The following is a 15,262-nucleotide window of genomic DNA, read 5'->3' on the forward strand; positions in this document are numbered from 1 at the left end:
GAAACCTTTCCTCGAGAAAGGACCTGTTTCTAGAAGCAATTACTTTTGCTTCCAGATCTGAAATAGGAGGTATACTCAACTGTTTTGGGTATTCTAGAAGATGCATTTACCCGCTTTGGGTTCGAGCTTATCAGCCTGAAACTTTTTCACATAAGCATCGCAGCCCCAAACTTTTAAGAAACGACAACTTAGGTTTCTCTAAACGGTGTCGTCTCAACGGAATTGTGTGGTGCCCCTTTTTAAAGTGAATGCGGTTGTCTCTAATGCCTAACCCATAAACGATAATGATAATTCGATAAGAGACATCATGGTATGCACCATATCCAATAGGGTGCAGTTATGATGTTCGGACACACCATCACACTATGGTGTTCCAGACGGTATTAATTGTGAAACACTTTCCACAATGTCTTAATTGTGTGCCAAACTCGTAACTCAGATATCTCTATGATCATATCACAGACATTTTATCCTCTTGTCACGACGATCTTCAACTTCACTCTGAAATTACTTGAACCTTTCAATAATTCAGACTTGTGTTTCATCAAGTAAATACACTCAGCATCTACTCAAATCATCTGTGAAGTAAGAACATAACGATATCCACTGCATGCCTCGGCACTCATTGGACTGCATACATCAAAATGTATTACTTCCAATAAATTGCTCTCTTGTTCCATCTTACTGAAAATGAGGCCTTTCAGTCATCTTGCCCATGTGGTATGATTTGCATGTCTCAAGTGATTCAAAATCAAGTGAGTCCAAACGATCCATCTGCATGGAGTTTCTTCATGCATATATACCAATAGACATGGTTCGCATGTCTCAATCTTTTCAAAATGAGTGAGTCCAAAGATCCATCTACATAGAGCTTCTTCATGCGTTCTATACCAATATGACTCAAATGGCAGTGCCACAAGTATGTGGTACTATCATTACTTTTGGCATGAACATGTGTATCACTACGATCGAGATTCATTTTGGGTGCAAGACCATTGAAGGTATTATTCAAATAAACAGAGTAACCATTATTCTCCTTAAATGAATAACCGTATTGTGATAAACATAATCCAATCATGCTCAACGCAAACACCAAATCTCGATGGTAGAGGGAGCATGCGATGCTTGATCACATCAACCTTGGAAACACTTCCATATCGTCATCTCACCTTTAGCTAGTCTCCGTTTATTCCGCAGCTTTTATTTCGAGTTACTAACACTTAGCAACCGAACCGGTATCTAATACCCTGGTGCTGCTAGGAGTACTAGTAAAGTACACATTCATATAACGTATATCTAATATACTTCTGTCGACCTTGCCTGCCTTCTCATCTACCAAGTATCTAGGGTAGTACTGCTTCAGTGACCGTTCCCCTCATTACAGAAGCACTTAGTCTCGGGTTTGGGTTCAACCTTGGGATTCTTCACTAGAGCAGCAACTGATTTGCCGTTTCATGAAGTATCCCTTCTTGCCCTTGCCCTTCTAGAAACTAGTGGTTTTACTAACCCTCAACAATTGATGCTCCTTCTTGATTTCTACTTTCGCGGTGTCAAACATCGCGAGTTGCTCAAGGATCATCATGTCTATCCCTGATATGTTATAGTTCATCACGAAGCTCTAATAGCTTGGTGGCAGTGACTATGGAGAACCATCACTATCTCATCTGGAAGATCAACTCCCACTCGATTCAAGTGATTGTAGTACTCAGATAATCTGAGCACATGCTCAACGATTGAGCTTTTCTCCCTTAGTTTGCAGGCTTAAGAAACTTGTCAGAGGTCTCATACCTCTTGACGTGGGCACTAGTCTGAAATCCCAATTTCAGTCTTCGGAACATCTCATATGTTCTGCGACGTTTCAAAAACGTCTCTCGTGCCACAATTCTAAACCATTAGCATTACTCACTGAACTATCACGTAGTCATCAAAACGTGTATGTCAGATGTTTCGCAACATCTACAGACGACGCTGAGGTTCAGCACACCGAGCGGTGCATTAAGGACATAAGCTTTCTGTGCAGCAATCAAGGACAATCCTCAGTTTACGGACCCAGTCCGCATAATTGCTACTATCAACTTTCAACTAAATTTTCTCTAGGAACATATCTTAAACAGTAGAACTAAAGCGTATGACATAATTTGCAAAGACTTTTTGACTATGTTCATGATAATTGAGTTCATCTGATTAATGAACTCCCACTCAGATAGACATCCCTCTAGTCATCTAAGTGATACATGATCCGAGTCAAACTAGGCCGTGTCCGATCATCACGTGAGACGGACTAGTCATCATCGGTGAACATCTCCATGTTGATCGTATCTGCTATACGACTCATGTTCGACTTTTCGGTCTCTTGTGTTCCGAGGCCATGTCTGTACATGCTAGGCTCGTCAAGTCAACCTAAGTGTTTCGCATGTGTTCCGAGGCCATGTCTGTACATGCTAGGCTCGTCAAGTCAACCTAAGTGTTTCGCATGTGTTCCGAGGCCATGTCTGTACATGCTAGGCTCATCAACACCCGTTGTATTCGAACGTTAGAATCTATCACACCCGATCATCACGTGGTGCTTCGAAACAACGAACCTTCGCAACGGTGCACAGTTAGGGGGAACACGTCTCTTGAAATTTTAGTGAGGGATCATCTTACTTACTACCGTCGTTCTAAGCAAATAAGATGCATAACATGATAAACATCACATGCAATCAAATAGTGACATGATATGGCCAATATCATCTTGCTCCTTTGATCTCCATCTTCGGGGCACCATGATCATCTTTGTCACCGGCATGACACCATGATCTCCATCATCATGATCTCCATCATTGTGTCTTCATGAAGTTGTCACGCCAACGATTACCTCTACTTCTATGGCTAACGTGCTTAGCAATAAAGTAAAGTAATTTACATGGCGTTATTCAATGACACGCAGGTCATACAAAAAATAAAGACAACTCCTATGGCTCCTGCCGGTTGTCATACTCATCGACATGCAAGTCGTGATTCCTATTACAAGAATATGATCAATCTCATACATCACATATATCATTCATCACATCTTCTGGCCATATCACATCACATAGCACATGCTGCAAAAACAAGTTAGACGTCCTCTAATTGTTGTTGCAAGTTTTTACGTGGCTTGTATAGGTTTCTAGCAAGAACGTTTCTTACCTACGTAAGACCACAACGTGATATGCCAATTTCTATTTACCCTTCATAAGGACCCTTTTCATCGAATCCGTTCCGACTAAAGTGGGAGAGACAGACACCCGCTAGCCACCTTATGCATCTAGTGCATGTCAGTCGGTGGAACCTGTCTCACGTAAGCGTACGTGTAAGGTCGGTCCGGGCCGCTTCATCCCACAATGCCGCCGAAACAAGATAAGACTAGTAGCGGCAAGAAGAATTGGCAACATCTACGCCCACAACTACTTTGTGTTCTACTCGTGCATAGAAACTACGCATAGACCTAGCTCATGATGCCACTGTTGGGGAACGTAGCAGAAATTCAAAATTTTCTACGCATCACCAAGATCAACCTATGGAGTAACCTAGCAACGAGGGGAAGGGGAGTGCATCTACATACCCTTGTAGATCGCGATGCGGAAGCGTTGCAAGAACGCGGATGAGGGAGTCGTACTCGTAGCGATTCAGATCGCGGTTGATTCCGATCTAAGCACCGAAGAACGGTGCCTCCGCGTTCAACACACGTGCAGCCCGGTGACGTCTCCCACGCCTTGATCCAGCAAGGAGAGAGGGAGAGGTTGGGGAAGAATCCATCCAGCAGCAGCACGACGGCGTGGTGGTGATGGAGGAGCGTGGCCATCCTGCAGGGCTTCGCCAAGCACCGCCGGAGAGGAGGAGGAGGGAGAGGGGTAGGGCTGCGCCGAAAGAGAGACGTTCTCATGTTTCTTGGGCAGCCCAAACCTCAACTATATATAGGGGGTGAGGGGGCTGCGCCCCCCTCTAGGGTTCCCACCCCAAGAGGAGGCGGCCAGCCCTAGATCCCATCCAAGGGGGGCGGCCAAGGGGAGGAGAGGGGGGGCGCCACTAGGGTGGGCCTTAAGGCCCATCTGGACTAGGGTTTGCCCCCTCCCACTCTCCCATGCGCCTTGGGCCTTGGTGGGGGGGCGCACCAGCCCACCTGGGGCTGGTCCCCTCCCACACTTGGCCCACGCAGCCTTCTGGGGCTGGTGGCCCCACTTGGTGGACCCCCGGGACCCTCCCGATGGTCCCGGTACATTACCGATATCACCCGAAACTTTTCCGGTGACCAAAACAGGACTTCCCATATATAAATCTTTACCTCAGGACCATTCCGGAACTCCTCGTGACGTCCGGGATCTCATCCGGGACTCCGAACAACATTCGGTAACCACGTACATGCTTTCCCTATAACCCTAGCGTCATCGAACCTTAAGCGTGTAGACCCTACGGGTTCGGGAACCATGCAGACATGACCGAGACGTTCTCCGGTCAATAACCAACAGCGGGATCTGGATACCCATGTTGGCTCCCACATGTTCCACGATGATCTCATCGGATGAACCACGATGTCGGGGATTCAATCAATCCCGTATTCAATTCCCTTTGTCTATCGGTATGTTACTTGCCCGAGATTTGATCGTCGGTATCCCGATACCTTGTTCAATCTCGTTACCGGCAAGTCTCTTTACTCGTTCCGTAACTCACATCATCCCGTGATCAACTCCTTGGTCACACTGTGCACATTATGATGATGTCCTACCGAGTGGGCCCAGAGATACCTCTCCGTTTACACGGAGTGACAAATCCCAGTCTCGATTCGTGCCAACCCAACAGACACTTTTGGAGATACCTGTAGTGCACCTTTATAGTCACCCAGTTACGTTGTGACGTTTGGTACACCCAAAGCATTCCTACGGTATCCGGGAGTTGCACAATCTCATGGTCTAAGGAAATGATACTTGGCATTAGAAAAGCTCTGAGCAAACGAACTACACGATCTTGTGCTAGGCTTAGGATTGGGTCTTGTCCATCACATCATTCTCCTAATGATGTGATCCCGTTATCAACGACATCCAATGTCCATGGTCAGGAAACCGTAACCATCTATTGATCAACGAGCTAGTCTCCTAGAGGCTTACTAGGGACATGGTGTTGTCTATGTATCCACACATGCATCTGAGTTTCCTATCAATACAATTCTAGCATGGATAATAAACGATTATCATGAACAAGGAAATATAATAATAACCTATTTATTATCGCCTCTAGGGCATATTTCCAACATTCCGCTACCCCACTGGCCACCGGTGTTCGCTTGTCGCCGCCGAAAACCACCCCCGCATTGCCGCCCACGTCGAAAAAGAGGTTGGGGATGAAAAGCTCCACCGGCCACAAGCACCGGCTCTAGCCGCACGAAAGGCCGCCGGGGTAGTGACTGCCTCTCTGGCGACGGTCGGCCGCCACTCCCTCCGGTGGCAAGAGAACAAGAAAACTGACGGCCACGGTGTCGACCCTCGTCAAGGAGGCCGCGAAGAAGAAGAAGAAGGCCACTCCGGCACCCCATCCACATCTGGCGCCTCGTGCGGCGTCTCCGGCCACCCCTACGGCCACTGCTCCGAAGAGGCCAATAATAGATCGGAAGGGAACAAAATTGCAAAAGAGAGAAAGAAGAGAAATGCCTACGGTGTCACATACAAAGAAGAACTTGTGGCCATGATTGAGGCCAAGATGGTGATGGCGGACGAACGCAAAGAAGAAAAGATGGGGAGGTGGAATGAGCTCAAGATGTTGGCGGATGACAAATGGAAGGCCAGGTTGGCGGCCGGAGAGATAAAATTGAAGGCGGGGGATCATAGACTTGCACTTGAGGAGGAGAGGTTGTGTGATGCTAAGAAAGCCTGAGATCATGCTATCATGTTCATGAATCCAATCACAATGGATGAAACTGCAAGATAGTATTGGGAGCTCACTCGTGGGAAGATCTTGACCCAAACGGAAGGCTCTCTTTGAAATGGTGGTGGGGTGGGGGTGGTGGCGGTGGTGGTGGTGGCGGCCGGGAGGATGGTGGTGGGGTGGTGGTGGTAGCGGCGGCCGAGAGGATGGTGGTGGTGGTGGCGGTGGTGATGGTGGCCAGAGGATGATGGTGGGTGGTGGTGGTGGCGGCGGCTCAGAGGACGGTGGTGGTGGCTGTGATGATGGTGGCCGAGAGGATGGTGGTGGTCGTGGTGGCCGTGGTGATGGTGGCCGAGAGGATGGTGGTGGTGGTGAAGGTGATGATGGTGGCAGAGAGGATGGTGATGGTGATGGCGGTGATGATTCTTCGGCGAGGACTTTGTTTGAGTTCGTGCATGCCATTGGTTGGCTCGATCCATAACATACACATGTTATGTTTGGTGATTTTGGATTAAACTTTGTGTTTAAAGTGATGAGTTTTGGATGAACTATGCATATTTCAATTTGAAGATCGCGATGATAAAACTATATGTTTGTTTAACGGTTATGCTATGCATGTTTTAATTTGAATGTTTAATGATATATATTATGAAGTGTCTGAAGTTCATGCGGTTAGTACACAAAACCTATGGGAAAAACTCATTCTACTAAGTTTAGGGGGGTCGATTACGTGCGGGCATCCATAGAGGAGTAAAAGTTTACTCCACTAACATTACTCGGCCGGATCCTTCTCTATTTTTTGAGGGATCTGCTAGAGTTGGCCTTAGAAATGGCGATAGATTGATCAGTGACATGCAACACAATGCAAGTATATGGATCCCTTTTGAGAGAATTTTATTACTTGACATGATATGTCTGTTACAAATGACCAGGCAGGCATAACCCGAGAAGAAATCCCAGCCGGCAACATGTATATAATGGATACCGTTTTCGTTGCATATCGGTTCAGCTTTTCACACGCAGATTAAGAGATACCAATACACACGCACTCACGCGCACGCATGCACCAGATGGAGCATGCACTCATCAACCACTCGGTCCATCTACACAATAATGATGACCTGCAGCATAGGCTTCCGTTTCTGTATTTAGCGCAGAAGGAGCAAGAAAGGCACGGCGAAGAAGAGGAGCGGCGCTGCGCGTGCGGCCACACCAACTCCGCCCACTCCCAACCACCTCATCCTCGCCGCCGCGTTCTTCTGTGCGCCCGTGCTCGGCGCACTCGACGCGCCACCTGGAGATCACATCACATCACATCAACCACGTTATTTAGCTCCAAATTCCAAAGAGCAAACCGTCAATCAAATGACAATCATCGCTACTGGTTGAAAATCTTTAGAAGACTATACTAGTGTGTTATGCCGATCTTTAATTAGTTGATGCTACAGGTTTATGCCGTGCAGTGATATGTCTTCCATGCTTTTGGAGGCATGCTAGATTGCTATTACGTACTACTAGCTAACGTCACATGACACTCCTACTTCAGCACTGTTGGGCTGGTTCTAGCACATAAATTTCGCACGTCGCGTCAGGCTCCAACGCCGAGCGGCACTGCTGTCCAGTAGCGGTCCTACAGTTTCTTTTGGCTTTCGTCAAATTAATTGTAATTAGATTGTTGGCGATGTTAATCTGCATCAATCACTTCACAATTATTAAGTCTCAGCTGATCAACTCGACTGAACGGGTGCATGCACATCATCATTATGCGTCTGCACTATACAACTCCCTTCTTCAACGGGAACAATTGTCCGTTTCCTATTCCTTTTTTATTTAAATCCTTGTAAAATAATCAATTGATAGGAGGAGAATAACTCACTTGGGCTGCTCTGGGCTGCCTGCTGCTTGGCAAACTGCTCGAAGACCTCCGCGTCCTTGGAATTGGGCGGCAGGTTCAGTAGCCCTGTAAACGAAACGTTGAATCCACAACAAGAGCACACTTTGTTAATTATACCAGCAAACAAAATGAGCTTACAACTTTCCCGCAGCGCTATAAATCCTACCCCTAGTCCTAGTACTAAAAGGTTATCATGTGATAATGTAATTCTTTCATGTCATGCATGAACAATGATCACATGTCAACGACTGCAACGCTCGTACCTACGGCGTTTAACCGGTGATCATCGCCAAGGTACTAAACAACTTTTCTTCTTCTTGCGGGGTTACAAATAGCGACACATGCATCTCAACTACACTCACAATGTTGGTATCTCATAAAGACAGGATATTCTTTCTATGGGAAACGACGTTCCCGTCGATAGTGAGGCGTCTGTGATGCGTCAATCTCAAGACCCGTCAGCTCACTCTCTCGGAGATGCTCATAGGGATAAGGGTATATGCATGTAAGTTCATCAGGATGAGTATATGTATATGTTTATTAGCGTACGCATTGTTTTTTTAAGCTACACAATACCCGTCGTTAGTGAGGGGTGTGGCAACAGCATTCATGGACCGCATAGGGAAATGTTGATAGGCCGCTAATTTGGACGCTCCCGGTGGTGGGCGAGATATTTTCCTCCTCTTCCCGTGTAGACACTGGTCACTGGTGGAGCGTCGGCGTGACCATCCCGGGCTCTGCCCCCGCCCCTCCCCTTCCATGAGAAACTCGGCATCGTCCTGCTGCTAATATCGCTTCTAATCCCCCGGCTTTGCTAATCTTCATGGCTATATCTTGTTTGTGATCCCGTTTAGCCCCCGCTTGATTTTGCTTCACGCTCCGCCACTGGTGTAACCCCCATGTTCTATTCGAAAAAGAAAAAAAAAACATGTTCTAACACGTTGCTACCAGCATATCGCGGTCGAGCACGTACAAATTACGGGTCTAGAAAGCGTGTTTCTACAAGCATATCTTTTAATGTGGGTGCTGCTTTAAGCGGTGGTGGCGTTTGAAACTGAAGCACATCATCATGATCCCACTAACATCAACCAAGTGCATCTACTCCGTATGAGCATGAACGCGGTTGCTACTTCTCTTGCCATATGATACGATGATACATATCGTTCCAGATTCTTTCATAGTAGCAGTCCGTAGTGCTTGAGCTTTAAGGGTCGAGGACGTACTTGGGCAGTCGGAGATGTTGGCGGGCGCGCTGCAGGCGGCGGGGAGGCCGAGCGCCCTCGTGACGTTGAGCTTCAAGTCCAGGCCGGGATCGTCGCGGTCCTTGACGAGCACGCACAGGCACTTGGGGCTGGTCTGCAGCACCGTCTTCAGCCCCCCGCAGCAGTCCGGCGTCGGCGCCTGCCCCTGCCCCTGCACGAACGTCAGGCACGTCGCCAGCGCCACCAGCTTGTCGGAGCACTCCGCCCGGTCCGCCGCGACGTCCGCCCCCGCCGCCGCCACGGCCATGGCCAGCACGGCCGCGACAAGAAAGACTCTCGAACCCATATGGAAGCTTAGCTACGAGGTAGTACTGAAACCAGGGTTGACGGTGCTCGCAGGTCGCAGGGCTTGGAGGGGAGACGGTGGTTAAATAGGGGCCGGGCGCGTACGAACGAGCTGAGTGCGCGATGGTGCGTTGCGCCTGTGGCGTGGTGTAGTGGTGTGGCGGGGTCGGCAAGCGTGCGGGACAGCAGGAGGTGGCCTAGGGCTTCCGCTTAATCTCCGGCCTAATCCTCTACTAATCTTCCTTTGAATTTCTCGGGAAAAGAAAAACGGTGCACACCGGTAAACTGGCTCATGTGCGTACCGGAGGTCTGTCCTCCCGATGGATCGCACGGAAGAGATGGAAATGAGCATGCTAGCACAAACAAGCCAGTAGAGGCACGACCGAAGCGCATGAGAGCATCTACAGCCCGAAGCGCCCAAACCCGCCAAAATTCCCGGATGGACGATCTGATCAATGACCGATAAAAAAAATTAATACATACATGCGCCGTAAACGGGTCTCAAACGTCCGAACTCACCGGCACCTCACATATCCAGCCTAGGGATGCCCGAGCAGGTCCGAACCCGACAGGCCTACCCTCTACCTGTAGGATCCATTTGCTCTCCTGTCTTCTTCCTCCTCCGTGCCGGACGTCTCGCAGCTCCGACGCTACCCTTGCTCCTCAATTGTTCCAAGCCTCTACGCCGCCAGAACTGGCATGGCAATCCTCTTTCCCGTGCTCGCCATCGTGGACATCGTCATCAGCCCGGACGCCACTGCGGTACGTCCGGCAACTCTCGAGCTACCCCTTGCGCTCTATGTGTTCGACAGAATGTCCGACCCGGTTTTTTGTGATTTATTGGTAGGGAAAGCCATGAATTCTGATGCTTTGTCGGACGACGAGTATGGACCGACGGAACTTGATAAAATGATTGAAGCTGAGTTCTTTGATTGGATTCGGACAAAGAAGTGGACATGATCATGCTCATGAGCATGCAAGAGGAAATGGACCCGCAGGTGGAGCATATTCTGAACTTCAAGGGCTCAATCAAAGGAAGAAGAGGGATCAATCGGGGCAGGGTCTCCAGAGCACGGCTACTGCACAAGGACTACTTTGCTCCAAACCCAACTTTTCTGGATGATCCATGGTTTCATCGCCGTTTTGGCATGCAGAAACCATTGTTTTTGCGCATTGTGGAGGGAGTGGAGGCACACGACGACTACTTCCAACTCAGAAGGGATTGTTGCGGCCAACTTTATTTTTCTGATAAGCAGAAATGCACGACTGCTCTGAGGATACTTGCACCTGGTACTTCCACAGATGTCGTTGATAAGATGATCCAAATGGGGGATAGCACATGCCTGAAAACTAATGTCAAGTTTGCCCGCGCCATGGTGCAGGTGTTTGGAGCAGAGTATTTGAGAGAACTCAATGTACAGGATACATAAAAGTTGTTGGTTATTGGAGAGGCCAGAGAGTTCCAGGAATACTCGGCTCAATTGATCGTATGCATTGGCAATGGAAGAACTGCCCAAAAGTTTGCGGGGAATATATCAAGGTCACACCAAAGAGGCTACCATCATACTGAAAGCAGTGGCATCACATGACTTATGAATTTGACATGCTTTCTTTGGAGTGTCGGGTTCTCACAACGACATCGATGTGCTTCAATGATCTCCCGTGTTTAGGAGGTGCTTCAGTGATCTCCCGTGTTTAGGAGGCTTTGTAATTAGGAATCACCGCCGTGCAACTACACTGTCAAGGGCCGTGACTACAACATGGGATACTCTTGCCGATGGCATCTATTCTTAGAGGTCGGCATTTGTGATGACCATATTCGAACCACACGACAGCAAACAAAGCCATTTTGCGACAATGCAGGAAGCAGCTAGAAAGGATGTAGAGAGGGCATTCGAAGTGCTTCAACCTCGTTGGGGAATTGTTCGTGGAGCTACAATGATGTGGGAATCAAAAACTTTGTGATAGCTGATGACATGTTGTGTTATTTAGTACAATATGATTGTAGAGTATGAGGATGATGGTATTGTCCAAAACAATAATTTTGAAGCGCATGGAGAAAAAATTCAAATCCCCGAAGAACAAGATGCAAATCAGTTTATGAACTTTCTGCAAATGCATCACAATCTTCGAGATCATCGGGTGCATGCACAGCTACACAATAATCTTATGGAGCATATGTGGACCCACAATGGAAACCAGTGGACTAATGCTTGAGTTGTGCACTTAAAATAAATTTATGTAAAAACTATGCATTTTTGTACCAACATCTGTTATTTACGTGCGACATTGACATGTATGATGAACGCGCATGGATTTGAGAGTCTGCATTTGAGGTATGTTGCTGACGGGCACAAGATATGAGGGGTGGTCTAAATGCATCCACAGATGTGCTTGGACACGTCCGCGAACATATAGGGGGCGGATTTGACAAGTCCGCCTGTAGATGCTCTAACAAACGCAAATACCAGTAACATGTAATTCGCCATATACTAGACAGATTTATTTTTTCATGCTGGTCTATAAAAAACAGAAAAAAAAATCGCAAAAAACTAACAGCATCATGTCACCGCAAAACATGATGAACCAATCACGACGCACGTACTGATCGTTCGTAAATGAAGTCACCGTAGCTGTTACAGAAGTCGTGTTGTTAACGACAACGTTGGTGAAACCGGTCAAAGGAGACAGCGGCGGAGATGACTATGAGACGTTGCCTGACTTGGCAGAAAGATGCATGACTCGCGGTGATGACCATGAAAAGTCATGTGTGGCGCTTTAAAAGAAACTAATTTCTGATCATATCTTAGCATTGTGCAGTCGCACCACTTTTCCTGATCTGATGTGCTGGACGACCATTTTGCCAACGCCTAATGTCTTCTGATGGCTCTGCCATATCTCAACTTCAGTCTAGGTTTGGCTTTTGAGGCGTTCATTTGGAAGCAATTCAGAGTTCCCATCAATCACTTTGAAGGTGACAATTTCAAAGGTTTTCCGCTGGTACACGATCCAAACTCCAACCGAAAGAAAACTTGGTAAATCTCGTTGTGCAATCTTGTATTGGTGGGCATTCTTCTCGTTTCAAATCGAAGTCTCAAGAATTGGTATTTTAAGTTCTCGGTCCACTCTCATGAGGTGGACTTTTCTATCAACAAAGTGGGCAATATTTCTAACGATTTATTCAATTTGATTTTTCTCCTTTGGGGTTTGGATGATCCAGATGCTAAGTTTGATTTCTAGTGTTTTCAAAGTGAATTTGATAAAGGATGGGCAGTGGTTTCTAGGTCTAAGGCTTGTACTCCCTCCAGTCTCTTATACAAGGCCACTATGAAAAATACATTTTGCATCTATACAAGGCCACTAACAGTAACCGAGGCAAAATTAATGATGTTTTCTCGTACTAGCAACTTATTGAATACTTGCATGCATGTAGTCATAATGACACTATGCTACTTTCTTCTCATTCCTTCCTTGCATGCATGCGGTCGTATTAATGATCCCGGTTAACGAGAAAAAAGTTGACATGGAAAGCATTCATTAAATTTTACCTTGGTACCTGTAATTTAAGTTTGTGGCCTTGTATAAGGGAATGGAGGGAGTAGTTCCTATGAAGATGTGGTAAGTTCCTAGATTTTTCCATGATCAGATCTTGGCTTCTAGATCAAACTAATATTTAGCGAATTTGATTTATGAACGTCTCGGTGGCCATCATATTTCAGTTTCATCGGTCTTAACTGCCCCCAACAACAACGCCTTAGGCAGGGCGGGATCTAAGAGTTTTCAAAACTCTAATTCGAATGCTCCAAGGCCCCGACCTGCTTCTCTTGGTCTGGACGATGCCCATAATAGAGACTTATGTGTGTGGTGTTTGGACTTTGGTCATTTGAGCCCTAGCTACCGAAATCGAATCAAATGCAGGGGTTGCAAATGGCGGGGCCATGCTTTTGTCAGTTGCCAATTCAAGAATGGTTATTCTGTGATTATCATTTTGGCTTCCTCCTTGGCTGCTCCTAATCAAGCTATTGTTCCCAGATTATGACTAATGGGAGTAATCAACAGTAGTTGCCCCTGCCAGCGATGAATAGAGTCGTTCTAGACCGATTGCAAAGTGAGTTGAGGTTGGTTACTATAAGATACCTACTAGCACCACACTCTGTCCCCATTCATCGGCTCCCCCGCTCCCCTCCTCCAGAGCAATCTCTCCGGTGAGCTCGCCGATGGTGACCTTACCCTTTGTCTATGCGCCATTCCTCCCGGCGGGCTTCCATGCGACTAAGGTGGAAATGTTGGGAACGTAGTAATTTTTAAAAAAAAATCTATGCACACATAGGATCATGGTGATGCATAGCAACGAGAGGGGAGAGTATTGTCCACGTACCCTCGTAGACCGAAAGCGGAAGCGTTAGCACAACACGGTTGATGTAGTCGTACGTCTTCACGATCCGACCGATCCAAGTACCGAACGTACGGCACCTCCGAGTTCAGCACACGTTCAGCTCGATAACGTCCCGCGAACTCTGATCCAGCAGAGCTTCACGGGAGAGTTCTGTCAGCACGACGGCATGGTGACGGTGATGATGTTGCTACCGACGCAGGGCTTCGCCTAAGCACCGTTACGATATGACCGAGGTGGAATATGGTGGAGGGGGCACCGCACACGGCTGGAATAGATCAACAGATCAACTTGTGTGTCTAGAGGTGCCCCCTGCCCCCGTATATAAAGGATCAGGGGGAGGAGGCCGGCGGCCAGGAGGAGGGCGCGCCAGGCAGGAGTCCTACTCCCACTGGGAGCAGGACTCCCTCTTTTCCTAGTTGGAGTAGGAGGGGGAAAGGAAGGGAAGGAGAGAGGGGGAAGGAAAGGGGGCGCCCCCCCCCCCTCCTTGTCCAATTCGGACTAGTGGGGGAGGGGGCGTGCGGCCAGCCCAAGCCGCCCCTCCTCTTCTCCACTAAGGCCCATCTTGGCCCATTAAGCTCCCCAGGGGGTTCCGGTAACCCCCCGGTACTCCGGTATATGTCCGAAACTCCCCGAAACCATTCCGGTGTCCGAACATAGTCATCCAATATATCGATCTTTATGTCTCGACCATTTCGAGACTCCTCGTCATGTCCGCGATCACATCCGGGACTCCGAACTACCTTCGGTACATCAAAACACAAAAACACATAATACAATCGTCATCGAACTTTAAGCGTGCTGACCCTACGGGTTCGAGAACTATGTAGACATGACCGAGACACGTCTCCGGTCAATAACCAATAGCGGAACCTGGATGCTCATATTGGCTCCCACATATTCTACGAAGATCTTTATGAAGGAAATATGCTCTAGAGGCAATAATAAAGTTATTATTTATTTCCTTATATCATGATAAATGTTTATTATTCATGCTAGAATTGTATTAACCGGAAACATAATACTTGTGTGAATACATAGAAAAACAGAGTGTCACTAGTATGCCTCTACTTGACTAGCTCGTTGATCAAAGATGGTTATGTTTACTAGCCATTGACATGAGTTGTCATTTGATTAACGGGATCACATCATTAGGAGAATGATGTGATTGACTTGACCCATTCCGGTAGCTTAGCACACGATCGTTCAGTATTCTGCTATTGCTTTCTTCATGACTTATACATGTTCCTATGACTATGAGATTATGCAACTCCCGTTTACCAGAGGAACACTTTGTGTGCTACCAAACGTCACAACGTAACTGGGTGATTATAAAGGTGCTCTACAGGTGTCTCCGATGGTACTTGTTGGGTTGGCGTATTTCGAGATTAGGATTTGTCACTCTGATTGTCGGAGAGGTATCTTTGGGCCCACTCGGTAATGCACATCACTATAAGCCTTGCAAGCATAGTAACTAATGAGTTAGTTGCGGGATGATGTATTACGGAACGAGTAAAGAGACTTGCCGGTAACGAGATTGAACTAGGT

At 47.4% G+C, this 15,262-nt stretch overlaps 2 protein-coding genes across 2 annotated transcripts; one reads left to right on the top strand and one right to left on the bottom strand.

The window, feature by feature from the left end:
* Window positions 1–6,749: 6,749 nt before the first annotated feature.
* LOC109762162 (non-specific lipid transfer protein GPI-anchored 14) lies at window positions 6,750–9,417 on the bottom strand. Its single transcript, XM_020320983.3, has 3 exons — window positions 8,998–9,417; window positions 7,757–7,840; window positions 6,750–7,174 (listed from the first exon to the last, which is right to left on the bottom strand). The coding sequence occupies exons 1-3, from the start codon at window positions 9,320–9,322 to the stop codon at window positions 7,029–7,031; spliced, it is 555 nt and encodes a 184-aa protein (XP_020176572.1). The 5' UTR covers window positions 9,323–9,417; the 3' UTR covers window positions 6,750–7,028.
* An 860-nt stretch (window positions 9,418–10,277) lies between these two features.
* On the top strand, window positions 10,278–10,751 carry LOC109762172 (uncharacterized). Its single transcript, XM_020320993.1, has one exon. The coding sequence runs from the start codon at window positions 10,278–10,280 to the stop codon at window positions 10,749–10,751; it is 474 nt and encodes a 157-aa protein (XP_020176582.1).
* The last annotated feature ends 4,511 nt before the right edge of the window (window positions 10,752–15,262 follow it).

Source organism: Aegilops tauschii, chromosome 6, assembly GCF_002575655.3.
Source record: "Aegilops tauschii subsp. strangulata cultivar AL8/78 chromosome 6, Aet v6.0, whole genome shotgun sequence".
NCBI lineage: Eukaryota > Viridiplantae > Streptophyta > Magnoliopsida > Poales > Poaceae > Aegilops > Aegilops tauschii.

Excerpts from the sequence above, each read along its gene's own strand:
- LOC109762162 (XM_020320983.3), bottom strand. The coding sequence starts at position 9,322 with ATGGGTTCGAGAGTCTTTCTTGTCGCGGCCGTGCTGGCCATGGCCGTG. Across the intron at positions 7,841-8,997 it reads CAACATCTCCGACTGCCCAA|GGCTACTGAACCTGCCGCCC; the intron begins GTACGTCCTCGA and ends TTTCGTTTACAG. Across the intron at positions 7,175-7,756 it reads GGCAGCCCAGAGCAGCCCAA|GTGGCGCGTCGAGTGCGCCG; the intron begins GTGAGTTATTCT and ends TGTGATCTCCAG.
- LOC109762172 (XM_020320993.1), top strand. The coding sequence starts at position 10,278 with ATGATCATGCTCATGAGCATGCAAGAGGAAATGGACCCGCAGGTGGAG.